Source organism: Ovis aries, chromosome 15 (genome assembly GCF_016772045.2).
Source record: "Ovis aries strain OAR_USU_Benz2616 breed Rambouillet chromosome 15, ARS-UI_Ramb_v3.0, whole genome shotgun sequence".
Lineage (NCBI taxonomy): Eukaryota > Metazoa > Chordata > Mammalia > Artiodactyla > Bovidae > Ovis > Ovis aries.
In genome coordinates, this window is record NC_056068.1 from 60658763 (window position 1) to 60675983 (window position 17221).

The window sequence follows — 17221 nt, forward strand, 5'->3', positions numbered from 1 at the left end:
CATCAGTCCTTCCAATGAATATTCAGGGTTGATTTCCTTTACGATTGACTGATTTGATCTCCTTGCAGCATTATCACATGGCAATATTGCATTTAAAGAGCTTGGGGGACTTGGGCTTATGTCATTAGCTTTAATCATTAATTCATTCAACAGTATTTTTTGAGTTGTCTTGTCTATATAGAGAGATATTCCAGGCTCTGAGCATACATGGGTGAAAAGATGGGACAGTCCTTCTCCTTATGCAGCTTATATGTTTAAGTATTGAATATGAAACCAAGCAGAGCCCTGTGGAGCCTTTCCAAGTACAAAGGCCCCCTCAAGTCCCCTGCCACTTGTTTGTAAAGGAGCCAAAGTCTCCCAGCATTCCCCAAGTCACAAAAGAGCAGGTTCAAGATGCTATTCACTAGGACAATAGAGTCACACAATCTTACTGCATTTGATGCGAATATCTGAGTTGTTTCACAAACACTATAACTGCCAACAAAGGGTTTTTCGTGCTAACTGCACAATGACCAGACTGTAGCCATGACAGAAGCTTATCCATCTTGAGCAGTACTGAATATATGGCTAGCACAATTCCAAGAACCAGCCTCAAAACAATGGGATTATCACTATTACTCATAGTGATTTATGGTTACCAAAGAGGATAATGGGGAGGAGTGGGAAGGACAAATTAGGAGATTGGGATTAACATATACACATTCAGTTCAGTTCAGTTCAGTTCAGTCTGAACAAAGCTAGTGGAGGTGATGGAATTCCAGTTGAGCTGTTTCAAATCCTGAAAGATGATGCTGTGAAAGTGCTTCACTCAATATGCCAGCAAATTTGGAAAACTCAGCAGTGGCCACGGGACTGGAAAAGGTCAGTTTTTATTCCAATCCCAAAGAAAGGCAATGCCAAAGAATGCTCAAACTACTGCACAATTGCACTCATCTCACACGCTAGTAAAGTAACGCTCAAAATTCTCCAAGCCAGGCTTCAGCAATATGTGAACCGTGAACTTCCAGATGTTCAAGCTGGTTTTAGAAAAGGCAGAGGAACCAAAGATCAAATTGCCAACATCCGCTGGATCATGGAAAAAGCAAGAGAGTTCCAGAAAAACATCTATTTCTGCTTTATTGACTATGCCAAAGCCTTTGACTGTGTGGATCACAATAAACTGTGAAAAATTCTTCAAGAGATGGGAATACCAGATCACCTCACCTGCCTCTTGAGAAATCTGTATGCAGGTCAGGAAGCAACAGTTAGAACTGGACATGGAACAACAGACTGGTTCCAAATAGGGAAAGGAGTACATCAAGGCTGTATACTGTCACCCTGCTTATTTAACTTCTATGCAGAGTACATCATGAGAAACGCTGGGCTGGAAGAAGCACAAGCCGGAATGAAGATTGCCGGGAGAAATATCAATAACCTCAGATATGCAGATGACACCACCCTTATGGCAGAAAAGTGGAGAGGAACTAAAAAGCCTCTTGATGAAAGTGAAAGAGGAGAGTGAAAAAGCTCAACATTCAGAAAACTATTTTATACTATATATAAAATATATAGTATAATTATAGCTAATTTATAGCATAGGTAACTTTACTCAGTATCTTGTACTAACCTGTAATGGAAAAGAATCTGCAAGAGAATATATATAAATGTGTGTGTGTGTGTGTGTGTGTGTGTGTGTGTGTGGCTTCTGTGGCTTAGTCACTAAGTCATGTCCAACTCTTGTGACCCCATGGACTGTGGCCTACCAGCCTCCTCTGTGCATGGGATTTTCTAGGCAAGAATACTGGAGTGGGTTGCAGATTCTTTACTGAATGAGCTATGAGGGAAGCCCCAAATATATATATATAAAGCATATATGTATAACTGAATCACTTTGCTATATACTTGAAACTAATATGACTGTCAGTTAATCACACTTCAATCTTTAAGATGCTAAGTTTCTGGTATATTGTTACTCAACAATAGATAAGTAATACAGGCAGTTACCACTACAGTAGCATGTGACACTGATGTGTTAGGACAACGATTACTCAATTATTTGGACTTGTATGATACACGGTTGTTGTTTAGTTGCTCAGTCATGTCCAACTCTTTTGTGACCCCATGGACTATAGCCCACCAGGCTCCTCTGTCCAGGGGATTTCCCAGGTAAGAATACTGGAGTGGGTTGCCATTTCCTCCTCCTGGGGATCTTCCTGACCCAAGGATTGAAGCTTCATTTCCTGCATTGACAGGCAGATTCATCATCTGAGCCACTAAGCAGTGGCTCAGAAAGTAAAGAATCTCCTGCAGTGCAGGAGACCATATATATGGATATATATATATATATATATATCCATATATATATATATCCGTATATATCCGAGAAGGCAATGGTACCCCACTCCAGTACTCTTGCCTGGAAAATCCCATGGATGGAGGAGCCTGGTAGGCTGCAGTCCATGGGGTCGCTAAGAGTCGGACACCACTGAGCGACTTCCCTTTCACTTTTCACTTTCATGCATTGGAGAAGGAAATGGCAACCCACTCCAGTGTTCTTGCCTGGAGAATCCCAGGGACGGGGGAGCCTGGTGCGCTTCCGTCTATGGGGTCGCACAGAGTCGGACACAACTGAAGCGACTTAGCAGCAGTAGCAGCAGCATCCATATATATATCCATAAATATGTATATCCATATATATATATATATATATATAAACACATTTAACCTTGGAATAATGAAATATGGCATCCCAGTAAATCACATAAGTATTTTATGACTTGTAAGTATAATCATATGAGACTTATGTCTCACAAACACACACAACACACACACATTTTTCTAAATGTAAAACAGGTAAGCTAATCTCAAATTTAGGAATTTAGTTCTCACTCTTCCTATTCAGAGAAGTTTCTGCTTGTCTGATCCACTTCTTATAAATTATATAAACAGGCAAAGTCCTTCCATCTCTCACAACCGTATTGAATTTGATCCTGTCTTTTTACTCTTATGGGCTAATGGACTCTTCACTTTCTGCCATTAGAGTGGTATCATCTACATATCTGGGATTGTTGATATTTCTCCCAGCAATCTTAATTCCAGGCTGTGATTCATCCAGCCTGGCATTTTGCATTATGTACTCTACTCTGCATATAAGTCAAATAAGCAGGATGACAATTTACAGCTTTCCCAATTTTGAACCAGTTTGTTGTACCACGTGAGATTCTAACTGTTGCTTCTTGACCTGCATACTGACTTCTCAGGAAACAGGTGAGGTGATCTGGTACTCCACCTCTTTAAGAATTTTCCAGTTTGTTGTGATCCACACAGTCAAAGGCTTTACCATAATCAATGAAGCAGAAGAAGATGTTTCTCTGGAATTGGCTTGCTTTTTATGTGATCCAGTGAATGTTGGCAATTTGATCTCTGGTTCCTTTGCCTTTTCTAAATTCAGCTTGAACATCTGGAAGTTCTTGGTTCACATACTGTTGAAGCCTGGCTTGAAGGATTTTGAGCATTACCTTGCTAGCATGTGAAAGGAGCACAATCGCAGAGTAGTATGAACATTACTTGGCATTGTCCTTCTTTGGGATTGGAATAAAAACTGACCTTTTTCAGTCCTGTGACCACTGCTAAGTTTTCCAAATTTGCTGGCGTATTGAGTGCAGCACTTCCACAGCATCATCTTTTAGGATTTGAAATAGCTCAGCTGGAATTCCATCACCTCCACTGGCTTTGTTTGTAGTAATGCTTCCTAAGGCCCACTTGACTTCACATTCCAGAATGTCTGGCTCTAGGTGAATGACCAGATTATCATGGTTGTCTGGGTCATAAAAACCTTTTTTGTATAATTCTGTGTATTCTTGCCACCTCATCTTTATCTCTTCCACTTCTGTTAGGTCCTTGCCATTTCTGTCCTTTATTGTGCCTATCTTTGCATAAAATATTCCCTTGGTATCTCGAGTTTTCTTGAAGAGATCTCTAGTCTTTCCCATTCTATTGTTTTCCTCTATTTCTTTGCATTGTTCACTTAAGAAGGCTTTCTTATCTCTCATTGCTATTCTCTGGAACTCTGCATTCAGTTGGGTATATCTTTCCCTTTCTCCTTTGCCTTTTGACACTCTTTTCTCAGCTACTTGTAAGGCCTCTTCCAGTCACTTTGCCTTTTTGCAAAACAATCACTTTCCTTTTCTTTGGGATAGTTTTGGTCACCACCTCTTGTACATTGTTACTAACTTCTGTCCATCGTTCTTCAGGCACTCTGTCTATCAGATCTAATCCCTTGAGTCTATTTGTAATTTGCACCATATCATCATAAGGGATTTGATTTAGGTCATACCTGAATGGTCTAGTGGCTTTTCCTACTTTCTTCAATTTAAGCCTGAATTTTGCAATAAGGAGCACATGATTTGAGTAACAGTCAGCTGCAGGTCTTGTTTTGCTGACTGTATAGAGCTTCTCCTTCTTCAGCTGCAAAGAATATAATCAATATGATTTATGTACTGACCATTTTGGTGATGTCCATGTATAGCGTCATCCCTTGTATTGTTGGGAGAGGGTATTTGCTATGATGAGTGTCTTCTCTTGGCAAAACTCTCTTAGCCTTTGCCCTGCTTCATTTTTAACTCTAAAGCCAAACTTCCCTGTCACTCCAAGTACCTCTTTTTTCCTACTTTTGCATTCCAATCCTCCTCGATGAAAAGGACATCTTTTTTTGGTGTTTGTTCTAGAAATTCTTGTAGGTCTTCATGTGAGTGTATGTTTGGTAAGTCGCTTCAGTCATGTCCGACTCTTTGCGACCCTGTGGACTGTAGCCCTCCAGGCTCTCTTTCCATGGGATTCTTCAGGCAAGAATACTGGACTGGGTTGCCATGCACTTCTCCAGGAATAGTCTTCACAGAACCATTCAACTTGTAATTCTTTGGCAGTAGTGTTTGGGGCATAGACTTGGATTACTGTGATATAATGATTTGCCTTGGAAACAAAAAGAAATCATTCTGTCATTTTGAGATTACACCCAAGTACTGAGTTTAGGACTCTTTTGTTGACTATGAGGGCTACTCCATTTCTTCTAAGAGATTTTTGTCCACAGTAGTAGATATAATGGTCATCTGAATTAAATTCTCCCATTCCCCATCATTTTAGCTCACTGATTCCTAAAATGTAGATGTTCATTCTTGTCATCTCCTGCTTGATCACATCCAATTTACCTTGCTTCATGGACCTAACAATCCAGGTTCCTATACAATATTGATCTTTACATCAGACTTTACTTTCACCACCAGACACATCCACACCTGAGAGTTGTTTCCACTTTGGTGGAACTTATATTAGGTATTGATAAATCAAGAAAACATACATAATCTCTAGAACAACCACTAAAATAAGAGTAAAAGAACGTATGTTAGTCGCTCAGTCATGTCCGACTCTTTGTGACCCCATAGACTGTAGCCCACCAGGTTCCTCCATCCACGGTATTTTCCAGGCAAGAAGAATACTATAGTGGGTAGCCATTCCTTCTCCAACAGATCTTTATAACCCAGGGATTGAACATAGGTCTCCTGCATTGCAGGCAGATTCCTTACCCTCTGAGTCACCAGGGAAGCCCCAAAAGAACATATAACTATCAAGACATGGATTGTCTATTAATTGTGATAGAAAACATATGCTGCAATAAAAAAACCTATATGCTTTCAATATAAAGATAAAATTTTTAAATTAAAGGATACAATAAATATTATGCAAAGAAAAATTTGAGACAAAGTCATAAAAAACTTTAAGTCAAGAAAAGAGGAATTATTTGGGGTAAAGCATAACATTCTATAATAATGTGAGGTTTAATTTATCAAAAACACATAACAATTCTAAAATTGTGCACACCTAATTTTTGTTGTTCTTTAGTTGCTCAATTGTGTCTGACTCTCTTTTGTAACCTCATGGACTGTAGCCCACCAGGCCCCTCTGTCCATGGAATTCTCCAGGCAATAATACTGGAGTGGACTGCCATGCAATTCTCTGAGGGAGCTTTTATTTATTTCTCTAAAATATTAGTAAGTATAACCAAGAATTGAAAATTCACTTATCAAACTTGACCTAATGGATAGAAGGCTGTGCCCCCAAATGGCAGAATACATATTGTTTTCAAATAAATATGGATCACTTATAAAAACTTCAAAATTTGCTTTAGTCCATAAAGCAAATCTCAACAAATATCAGAGTTGAAATCATACCAAGAATGTTCTTCAACCACAATGAAATTAATCTAGAAGTCAAACACACACACACACCCCAACCAGAAATATTTCATATATTTGGATATTAAGAAATATAATTCTGAAATCCATGGATCAAAAGTTAAAACAAAATGGAAACTATAACAGAAATATAACATTAAAATTGGTAGAATGAAGCTAAAGCCATGCTTCAAGGTAAATTTATATCCTTAAAAGTATACATCATAAAAAAAGAAAGGCTGAAAACCATCAGTGAATACAAGCCTTGCAAAGGGTAGGATTTTAGGCAGGAAAAATGAAGTAAAGGCATTTTGGTCAGGAAAACCTGCAGAAGCCAAGTATAGTCACCCTGTACGCATGCATGCTAAGTCACTTCAGTCGTGTCCAACTCTATGAGACCCCATGAACCGTAGCCTGCCAGGCTCCTCTGTCCATGGAATTCTCCAGGCAAGAATACTGGGTTGGGTTGCTATGCCTTTCTCCAGAGGATCTTCCTGATCCAGGGTTTGAACCTGAGTATCCTGCACTGCAGGCAGATTCTTTACCAGCTGAATCACTAGGAAAGCCCAGTGTGGGCCTGGATAATACAGGGAGGTTCTGAAACAAGAAAAGAGTGTGGCGGGTCTGCCAGTTGATGCTTCGCAGGGAGCTTAACTTAGCAGGAAACTAGTAAACACTGAAGAATTGTCAGTCTGTGAGTGAGATGTTCAGAGCCATATTTCAAAAGCATATCACCAGGGAAGAGTATTCAGGATTAACTACTTTCTCCTAAAGTGAAAGTGAAAGTGTTAGTCACTCAGTCGTGCCCGACTCTTTGCAACCCCATGGACTGCAGCCCACCAGGCTCCTCTGTTTTGGGGGGATTTTCCAGGTGAGGACACTGGAGTGGGTAGCCATTTCCTACTCTTTCTCCCCATAATATACTTACCATCCTCCTTTTATTGTAGTGATTTGTTTAATATCTCTCTTCTCTGTTAGACTCTGTTAGGGCAGTTCTGTGAGGTGAGAATGTGTACCTGTATTTTCAGTATTGTATCCCCAGTGCCTAGGATAATTCTTGGAATATAGAAAATGTTCAGCAAGTAGCTGTACATTAATAAAGGATGAAAGAAATGAGAGAGGTAGAAATCAGTTAGAAAAACCACTGTGATAGTCAGGCACAGTTTTGGGTTGACACATGTGAAGGGTTATAATCATCCAGCAGACAGTGAGGGTCTTGAAATGTATCTATGAATGCTCAGACTAGCTCCCTCTCTATTTTCTTATTTCTGTTAATCACAGTCCTTTATTCATGCATTCATTCAGTCATTCATTCAACAACCTTATGTTGATTGTCTAGACAGTAAAGAATCCGCCTACAATGCGGGAGACCTGGGTTTGATCCCGGGGTTGGGAAGATCCCCTGGAGGAGGGCATGGCAACCCACTCCAGTATTCCTGCCTGGAGAATCCCCATTGACAGAGGAGCCTGATGGGCAACAGTCCATGGGGTCACAAACAGTCGGACACAACCAAGTGACTAAGCACAGCACAGCAATGCACTATATACAACACTTGTACCAGATATGTTCTGGTCCTGGAGGTATAGATGTGAATTAAAATTTTTTCCTGCTGAAATGGAGTTCACAGTCTAATGGGACAACTCAGGAAATAAATACACTTGGGATAGGCAGTAATAAATGCCTTGAAGAAAAACAAAGCAGGGAAAGAGAGTGGCAGATTATAAGCACACTTGGCAAATGTAAAAGAAACCAGACTGGCTAGAATAGAGGAAGGGAGGGGAGAAAGATGTCAGAGAGATGCCATGGGCCTTGTAAAGTAAGACATTTTAGCATCTAGTAAAGACTTTGCTCTCACTCTAAAGGAAAGAAAAGTCCACTGGCATATTTGGAGCTGAGGATGCTGCCCATGATCTGACTTATTAATATGAACGTATCCTGCTGGTCATTATGTGGAGAATGGATTGTAAGGGGACGGGGAGAAGGAGACAGACAAGTCAGGAAGATAACCTGCTGGTTACTTTGACTGCTTGAATTCTGTTCTCATACAATTCCATATATTATAACCTAATAATACATCTACCATTGGTCTTCTCCCCACATTACCCAATTTTAGAACTTCGTTACCTACCACTTTCACTATGATAATACAAGATAGACGTTCTAGTTTTGGGGATACAAGTTTGAAGATTGTAGGTGTAGGGTTTCCCACTCATAACTTGAATAGCTTTATAGATAATATTGAATAAAACAATGATAAGTAGAACATTTTTAAAAATGTAAATTAAGCAGCATAATTGAAGGTTTGGGTACCTCATTGCAGTAAGTGGAACAAAAATTAATCATAAAATGCTTATTTGAAAGCCTTTATAATTTTTGAATTAATACACATTTATGGATATAAATCTAATCCTTTGGAATGCTTGATTTTGACTTTGTTTCAAAAAAGCAGGTGCAATTAGATTATGTGTTCATTTTATTTTAGTTTACAGAGAACATGTGGGACTTAATTTTTAAATATACCAAAATGCAAACTGGTAATAATATCAGCCAAAATCAGGATATTAAGTATTCTAATTAAAAAAAATTTATAAGCATATCTCTGCATCTCTGGAACACAATAATTTCAGGTTCTTAAATGCATGCTCTCATATAGTATAAAAGAGCTAAAGGCTAATGCTTAAAATTGAGCATTTCAACAGTTAGCAACTGTAATATAACCTAAGATGAGATTTATTTCCTGGGAAGCGTAATTGGATTTAGTGAATATCACAGGCAATTACTATGTTTACATTTGCTAATGTAAATAAGCATTCTAGAAATAAGAATTTGAGTGTAGCAATTTAAACATCCCCCTTTACTTAAAAAGACAAGAGTTTGCTATTATCAAAACTGATCGGCACATTCACTGTCTCTACAAAAATTGTATTGATGTGTGATAAACAAAATGAGAATGTTCTAATCAAATAAGATGGTATAGATTACCATCAACTATATGCAAAACTACATAAATGATTTAATAAAGTAATAAATCATATGCTATTGACTACTCAAGAAAATCAATGTCTTTCAATTTTTAATTTTCTACAAATTATAATTATATAGACATGATCATTATTTTTTCGCTTAAAGAATTTCTCATTACTGCTAATTTACCTTTCTCTGAAAAGCAGAAGATTATAATAGTTCTGCTAGCTAGTGCATCTGTAACCTGTTACCAAGAGAGAAAAAACTTGAATGCGGGAACAAGCATGTCAGTTCTTTCAAGCTTCATTTCTTCTATTCTATTAATATCAAGGGGAAGAAAACCTTACAAAAATTGACCAATGCAGGATAGTTTGGATTCATATTCTATTGGAAGAGTAAGTATAAAAAACTGAGTACCAAATGCTCAGGGTTTCTTCCATGTTGATTGCAGCCAGACTTAATTACAGTAGGAGGATGGATTTTATAGCAATTGTAAAAATGTAAATAAGACTTTAAAACTGATTCAGGAATTACATATTATAAATTAAGCTTTGATTTTAATTTAAACAATTCTCATAGGGTATAATGCACATTATTCACGATGTTCTGCCTTTGTTATGATTGAAATAGTAGCGATAACTTCAGGAAACCCTGGGACAGAAGCACCTGTTTCTTATCGAATTACCTCTCCTAATGATTATAATAATTTTATGCACTAGGCTAATTTAAAATGTAAATATCACAATATTTTAAAGTTTAAGTTATTAGATAGAAACATCTTAAAAGTAGAAGTGGAATTATCTGCACCAAATATAGCATATTCTTACCTATTCTAGTTTAAATGTTCCTACTAATAAAGCATTTACATGAAAGATGCTTTTAATAACATATGCTGATCTTTGTCCTTTTGCAAATATAATATTCAATCATTAAAATTTTAAAAATAAACAATATACAAAAATTTCAAACCCAATAACTAACAACTGTTAATGTTTTGATATCTTTCCTTCAGGTCACCTGCCCATCTGGTAGGTTATCTATTTTCTTTACTTTTTATATAGAAAACTATGAAAACAATAAATGTATTTTATTACTTGCTTTCTTAGTAGAAGGAAAACTCATGAGACATTAAAGTACATTTTAAATTTTAAAAAAAAAGAACTTTTAAATATCTGTTCTCTTTGGAAAGAATGAAGCACATGCCAAGTTGAGTCATGAAGAGAAATGTCAGTGTGATCTGTGGCAGCTGCTTGCTTCCCTGGGAAGGCAGGGGCTGGTTAGGAGTACAGTAGCTAGCAAACCCCTCAGCGCTCCACAAAGTCACTAGTGGGAAAAGAACAAAGGCCTTTCCAATGCAACTAACACAGATGTGCCCAAAGGCAAACTGTCAGAAGCAGTTAAGATGACAGCTACTCACAGTTCATTATTTCCTTCTCACAGGTCACTGGGTGACAAGCTGGGTCAGTGTGCTTTGTTGGCTGTCCCAATCCTTCCCCACCCCCTATTCAATTTAAATAAGAGGAAAGGGCTCCATTGGATAAACTAAGGTAAACAACACATTCCACATACTCAAAGATGCCAGAATATGGCATTTATTTTTACTTTGGACTAAACTTAGACTTATATGTACACACAACTTACTTTACCCAAGTAAGAAGAGAGCTGCATTGCTGTATCTCACTAATAGAGGAAGCAAATGTTTTCAATCAAACAAAAAATATAACCTATTATATACTAAGAATCTTACATGAAAAGCATAACACAGTAGAAGATTTTCCTTTCTCTTTAATGGAAAAAAGAATTTTTTCACATTAAAAAAAAGGTAAAAAATTAGTTGCTTTCTGTAAACATTTGAAATGTAAATTAAATTAAATGATTCTGTAGATGACCTGGTTTGTGACGATTGTTGTAGTTTTTTAAGGCTATAATTCAAAATAATATATCAATCAAAATGGCAATAGTTTAATTAAATCTTTTATGATGTAATACACATAAAATTTTAGCAATGACTTTATGGCTACTCATATGATGACTTTCTATCCTGTTATGAAATTAATACAATAAAAGTTACTAGGAATGAGGAATAAAACAGTGGCTAAGAGCATTGTCTATAGCCAAGTGGATATGGGTTCAAATCCCATCTCTCCCATTAACTAGCTATATGACTGGACACATCCTGAAACCTCTCTTGAGCCATAGTGGCTACATATTTATGGATCAGGTATTATGACAATAAGTAGATCAGTCTATCACATTGTTACAAGAATAAATAAGTACTTAGAATAGCAGTTGGCATATGCTAAGTATTCAACAAATGACAGCTCTTACATGTCATCAAATTTAGTACATACAAAACTGAACTGAACCACCACTCAAGGTGTGAAATACCTTGGTTAATCATGACAAGTTATAGTTATGTTATTAGAAAGAGGATTTTTAAAATCTCAAATCCATTCAAGTTCAAGCCTCTAAATCAGTAAACCTAAGAAATCAGCGGTTTACAGTCTCCCTTAATATTTTCTACCTTTTATTTAGTCTTCACTGAAAGCTGCATATATTGATAAATCTTTTATCATTGTTCCACCCTATTTAAAGATTCCTTTCTAAGATATCCAGTCAAAACAATAAGCCCCATTTGAAAGGCTAAAAATGTGGAATAATCATTAAGATGAGTACATGAATGGTCAGGCATAACAATATAGAGGCTAAGAGGAACACTTAAGGTGTGAATAGACCTGCCTTAAATTGCCATTAACAGCTGGAAGCCTCAGCCAAATAACTTATTCTCTCTATACCTAAATTTCCTTATCAGTAAAACAGAGATTAATACCTCTGTTTTACATACTGTAATGGAGCAGGACCCTATGGGGTCTTCCTGTGATAGACTCTTCCCCTCCATATCCTCTGTTTCAGTTCTCTGAAGTACCTAGATAATAGTATCTGGAACACATTTCCTGACTTGTTTTGTGGATGATAAACCCCCATCAAATGGAAGATATTAATTTCCTGATGACCATGAGGAGGTAGTTCCCAGTCCTACCAGAGCCAGAGAATCGAAAATATGACACCACCCTATTACTTCACTATCAAACAAATCAAATAATTGTGTGCAAACTGATCACATATTTGCAATTTCCCTCCCTCACCTGGCCTTTAACAATGTAAACCTATCAGAAGGTTTGAGCATTAGCTGTCCTGGACTCCTTGCTTGGTGCCCTGCATTAATACTGCACTTTGTTTTGCCACAACTTCCGTGGTGGCTCAGACGGTAAAGCATCTGCCTACAATGCGGGAGACCCAGGTTCAGTCCCTGAGTCGGGAAGATCCCCTGGAGAAGGAAATGGCAACCCACTCCAGTATTCTTGCCTGGAAAATCCCATAGATGGAGGAGCCTGGTAGGCTCTTGGGGTCACAAAGAGTCGGACACGACTGAATGACTTCACTTTCTTTCTTTTCTTTTCTTTCTTTCTTGCTTTGCCACAACCCAGTGTCAGCAGGTGGGCTTTACTGCATCTAGGCAAGTGGACCCAAGTTTGGTTTGGTAACAGTTCCTCATAAGTTACTGGAAAATATGGCACACAAAGCACTTAAGCAAAGTCAGCATATGTTATTAATTACCAAATACTGTCTTTCCTTTTCATATATTACCTGCTAGTCACTACCTGCTTCTGTGTCTTTCCCCAAATTTGACTACTTCTGATTCTCTCTTTCCTTGGCCACTTCTAAGGAAGTTCACACATTTATATCATTTTATTCTTTTCAATTATATATGCTTCTTTCAGACTATTTTCTCATTAATGTTTTCCCTAGTATTCTATTTTTTCCCAATTTCCACAACTTGTATCATGCACATTATTTCTTTATTTTTTGCAGTGATGTTATTTCATAAGATCAACATTAATAAGAGCAAAACAACGTTATGCCTTTTTTAAAGCTGTGATAATATAATGTACTGATTCTCTTATACTTGGAAAATATGCAAACCTAACCAAGACAATCTAAGATTCAAAGCAGTCAATAGGCCAAGTTCAATACCATGTTCTAATTTTGCCCAACAACTCCTTCCAAAATAGGAGGAAAGTAATTGCTCTAAGTACTAACTGTTTATTCAAGATAACTTTGTTAAGGAATAGAAAGAGGAGAGAAACAGAAATTATACCTATTGTGGTAAATTGTGGGGGTGGAGAAAAGAATACACATAAATCCTGTGGCTTTAAAAAAAATAAAAGAAGAAAAAGAAGGCTGGGAAAGTCGCTGTATCCTGAGACACAAACCCTAAGGAACCCTCTCTAAGAAAACGGCCCTAGGAAATTTCTTATTAAATAAGATCCAAAATATATTTAACAGTTGATTTCTATTGACTAAAAAATCACACATCTAAATACAAATTTCATTAAAAATTCTTTTCTACCCCTATTTGTTTTCAGAACATTTTCACAACTCTACCTACTGAGTATTGACTATATTCCTGAAATTTAAAGTCATCTCATTTCATTCTAACAACTCAAACAAGTACTGTGGTAAATTAACTGTGTTTAACAGCTTCATTGTTTATTTGTCTCACATTACCTAATACAGTATTGTATTATTTTCTCCTAAGTTTCATAATCAGACTACACTGCTTCAAGGAAGATACAACAGAAAACATTATAAAAATCCCCAAACTACCCAAAGCCCCAAGCCCTCAAAAAAAAAAAAAAAAATCCAGGTTGGGGAAACTATCGGGAAGTAGGTGAATTAGCACTTTGGTTCCTGCACAGTGACCCATGAGGACCAGCATGAGACAAACACAAAAACCACATATAGGTTTTGGAAATCTGAGGCCAGGAGGAAACTGCCTCCTTGAATAGAACCCAGGATAATGACAAACCCCAGCACTATCTCAAGAGTAGAGTAAAAATGGCTGCTGAGTGAACCTATAGAGATGACCAACGACGACCTCATAGAACAGTATTTTAATTCCTCAGCTCTCCGGTGTTTTACATGAAAATTTCAAAGACTATTCCTAACGGACTTATATCCTGGTGACCCAGATAGAAAGTGGCCTGGATGTGAAGCTGAAGCCTTGTGATTGTGTTGGGGAGCATAAGAGAGTTGAGAACTTTATGTACAACTGGAAAGCAAACACTGGAGGAGGAGGTCCTGGAACACAGGCTTTCATATAGATTCAGGACACCCCCATACTATAAAACAGTAAGATACTAAGCTTGTTATTTTGTTTGTGCTCTATCTTACTTGAAACCACAAAATCAAAGGATTTGAGGGATAAATACTTTAGAGAGACAATATATTGAAGGGGCAATTTTTAGCAAGAAAAAAATATTTCCCTCCTATTGAACACTGAGGCAGGAATACATAATTTTAAGAATATAAGATAGCTTTTAATTGAAATAAAGTTACATTGCACACTTTAAACTTACACGGTGTTATTAATATGTGCCAACTATGTCCCAATAAAGATGAAAAAACTTTGTAAAAAAGAAATTAAAATCTTTTTTCATGCAATTGACATTTCTATATACCATTAGAATATTTAAACTTAGGTATTATCTTGAACTTCACTGAGTATAAGAACTATATTACTCCTTTAAGAGTACTTCAATCAATAGTTAATTTCAAACAAGTGTCTATTGAAATTACAGTTTACAAAGTCATTTTGTGCTTGACAACACCAAGCCCTAGAAAAATGATAATAATAAACCTTAGTTTTCCAATTAAATGAAGAAGACCGAAGAAATAGTATCCATTTTCCAATCAAGGATGATTTTCAATCAGTTAGCAAAATAATAGATGTTAGTTTTATTCTAGTGATGGAATTATATCAATTTGTTAAATTATCACTACTTAAGACCATCTGTCATGCACTTAGCCCTAGGTCTAACCCAATATTCTTCTTGTGGAACACAGAAAGGATTGTCTATGAGTGTGCCCTTCTTTAAGACCTTTTGATATTTTCACAATTGAGTATATATGCTCTGTACTGCCTTATACTAATTATGTTATTTCAGAATATTTCCATGAGATCCCAGGACAGTAACCCTTTTAAGTATACTTATATTAATAGACAATATCATACATCAGTCTTCAATGAAATACACATAAATGTCACCTCTCTTTATCAAATGTGACCTGAAAACAACGTGCTTAAAGCCAAAGGGCTTTTGAGATATTTCAATAATCTTCAAGAAATCAAATCTTACATGAAACTGAAGGAAAACATCGAATGTCATTGAGCAATAAAGCTCCATTCTGTCAGTGCCCTACCTCTGAGCAGAAGCCTTAGGATGTTTCTCTTCCAGTTTCTTCACCAGGGCCACTGTCAGCTGCCCTGTCTCCCCAAGAGAACCTTCTGGCATTAAGTGGGTGTCTGAAGGCTCTGGCAGCTGCTTTAAATCAGGAATACTGGCACTTTTTTGCAGAACCTAATAAATGAAATATAGGAATTATGTAGCTAATTTTCACTGAGTGGAAATGTCTAAGCTATATATGCCAAAAAATTTAACAGTGCACATTTCATGGTTCCTTCAGCCTTCTTCATCCAGCACATAAACCTTTGGTATGTGGCCAGAACAAAAGGCAGTCCTAAGAAAAGATAGTGTGTCACCATTTATTTAACAAAAAGAATGCTTATATAAATATACACATAGATGTTTACATAAATATAAGTATATAAATAGATGTTTATGTACTGGATATGATTTTAAATATCAAAAACACTAATTTGTGAATTCATTCTTTCCTCCTGAAAACAACCCAAACATTTTTCCTCTTTTCAAAATATCTTTCAGAGATCTAGCTCTGTCTTGCCTCTGGCTCACTACACTGACCTCTTCTGCTAAGCTGCTGCCATGCTCCTGATGAGCTGTGGTCCAGGCACCGTGGTGAAGGTGATACTCTGTCTGGGTCACATCTACTTGCACATTTAGCTCCTCTAGGTAGGTCAGAACAAACTGAGGATAAGCCTGTAGGGAAGGGAAAAAACAAAACAGTACTACCAGCCTTGTAAGCAACAGCCAAAAATCTATACGACTGGAATGATGGGAGGATAAATTAGATTAATAGGAAAAAAATCTGGTTAATAAGTTTTGTACTTTATTGTCGATTTCAGATCAAAATCAAGACAAATAACTTTCATACAAAGATTTCTAATTTGTTGTTTGATTTGATCAAGTTTAACTCAGTTGCTAAATACTAAAGCCATCCTATATATTGACAATAATGGCTAACATTTACTGAGTTATTTCTACATAAAAGGTAAATGTATTGTGTACATGTAATTTTCAGTTGCTCTATTTGGGGGGAGTATTCAATTCTGCTCTGGATAACAACAAAATAGGATGGATGGGCTTCATTAGCCACAAGAACCAAAGATAGTAAGTTAATAACCTGAGAAGTGTCAGACAGAACGTAATTAGAGCATGTCTATGAACATAGATTGGAGAAGGCAGTGGCACCCCACTTGAGTACTCTTGCCTGGAAAATCCCATGGACAGAGGAGCCTGGTAGGCTGCAGTCCATGGGATAGCGAAGAGTCAGACACGACTGAGTGACTTCACTTTCACTTTTCATTTTCATGCATTGGAGAAGGAAATGGCAACCCACTCCAGTGTTCTTGCCTGGAGAATCCCAGGGATGTGGGAGCCTGGTGGGCTGCTGTCCACTGGGTCACACAGTCGGACACGACTGAAGCGACTTAGCAGCTTAGCAGCAGCATGAACATAGATAGAAAAGGGTAGAAAGACAAAATAGACAGATTTACTAAATAACAAGCAAAACAACATATATTTACTATAGACTAGATGTAAATTAAGCATGAGACACACAATCGTGAGATCTTTAAATGACCACCCATTGCTGACTCTCATTTTGGATCCTCTGCTGGATAAAATCCACAGCTGCCCATAGGCCACCTGGGGAGCACAGCTATTGACCAAGTGTATCTGCCACCAGCTGTCTCCCAGATCAAGTGAGTGTCAGTGTCTCACCTACATTTCATCTGTTAGGCCCAATTTCAACTCTGGTCCTGGTAACCGCATCAACAGCAGGG

General features: G+C 37.3%; 1 protein-coding gene across 2 annotated transcripts in view; it reads right to left on the reverse strand.

The window, feature by feature from the left end:
• Positions 1-17221, reverse strand: part of DCDC1 (doublecortin domain containing 1) — a 476813-nt gene that overhangs the window by 169038 nt on the left and 290554 nt on the right. For both annotated transcript variants that reach the window (XM_060400033.1, XM_042233308.2), the window contains exons 18-19: positions 16002-16136; positions 15439-15596 (exon numbers count right to left, since the gene is read on the reverse strand). In XM_060400033.1, the coding sequence (XP_060256016.1) occupies positions 15439-15596; positions 16002-16136 (293 nt within the window). The remainder of the gene's footprint in view (positions 1-15438; positions 15597-16001; positions 16137-17221) is intronic.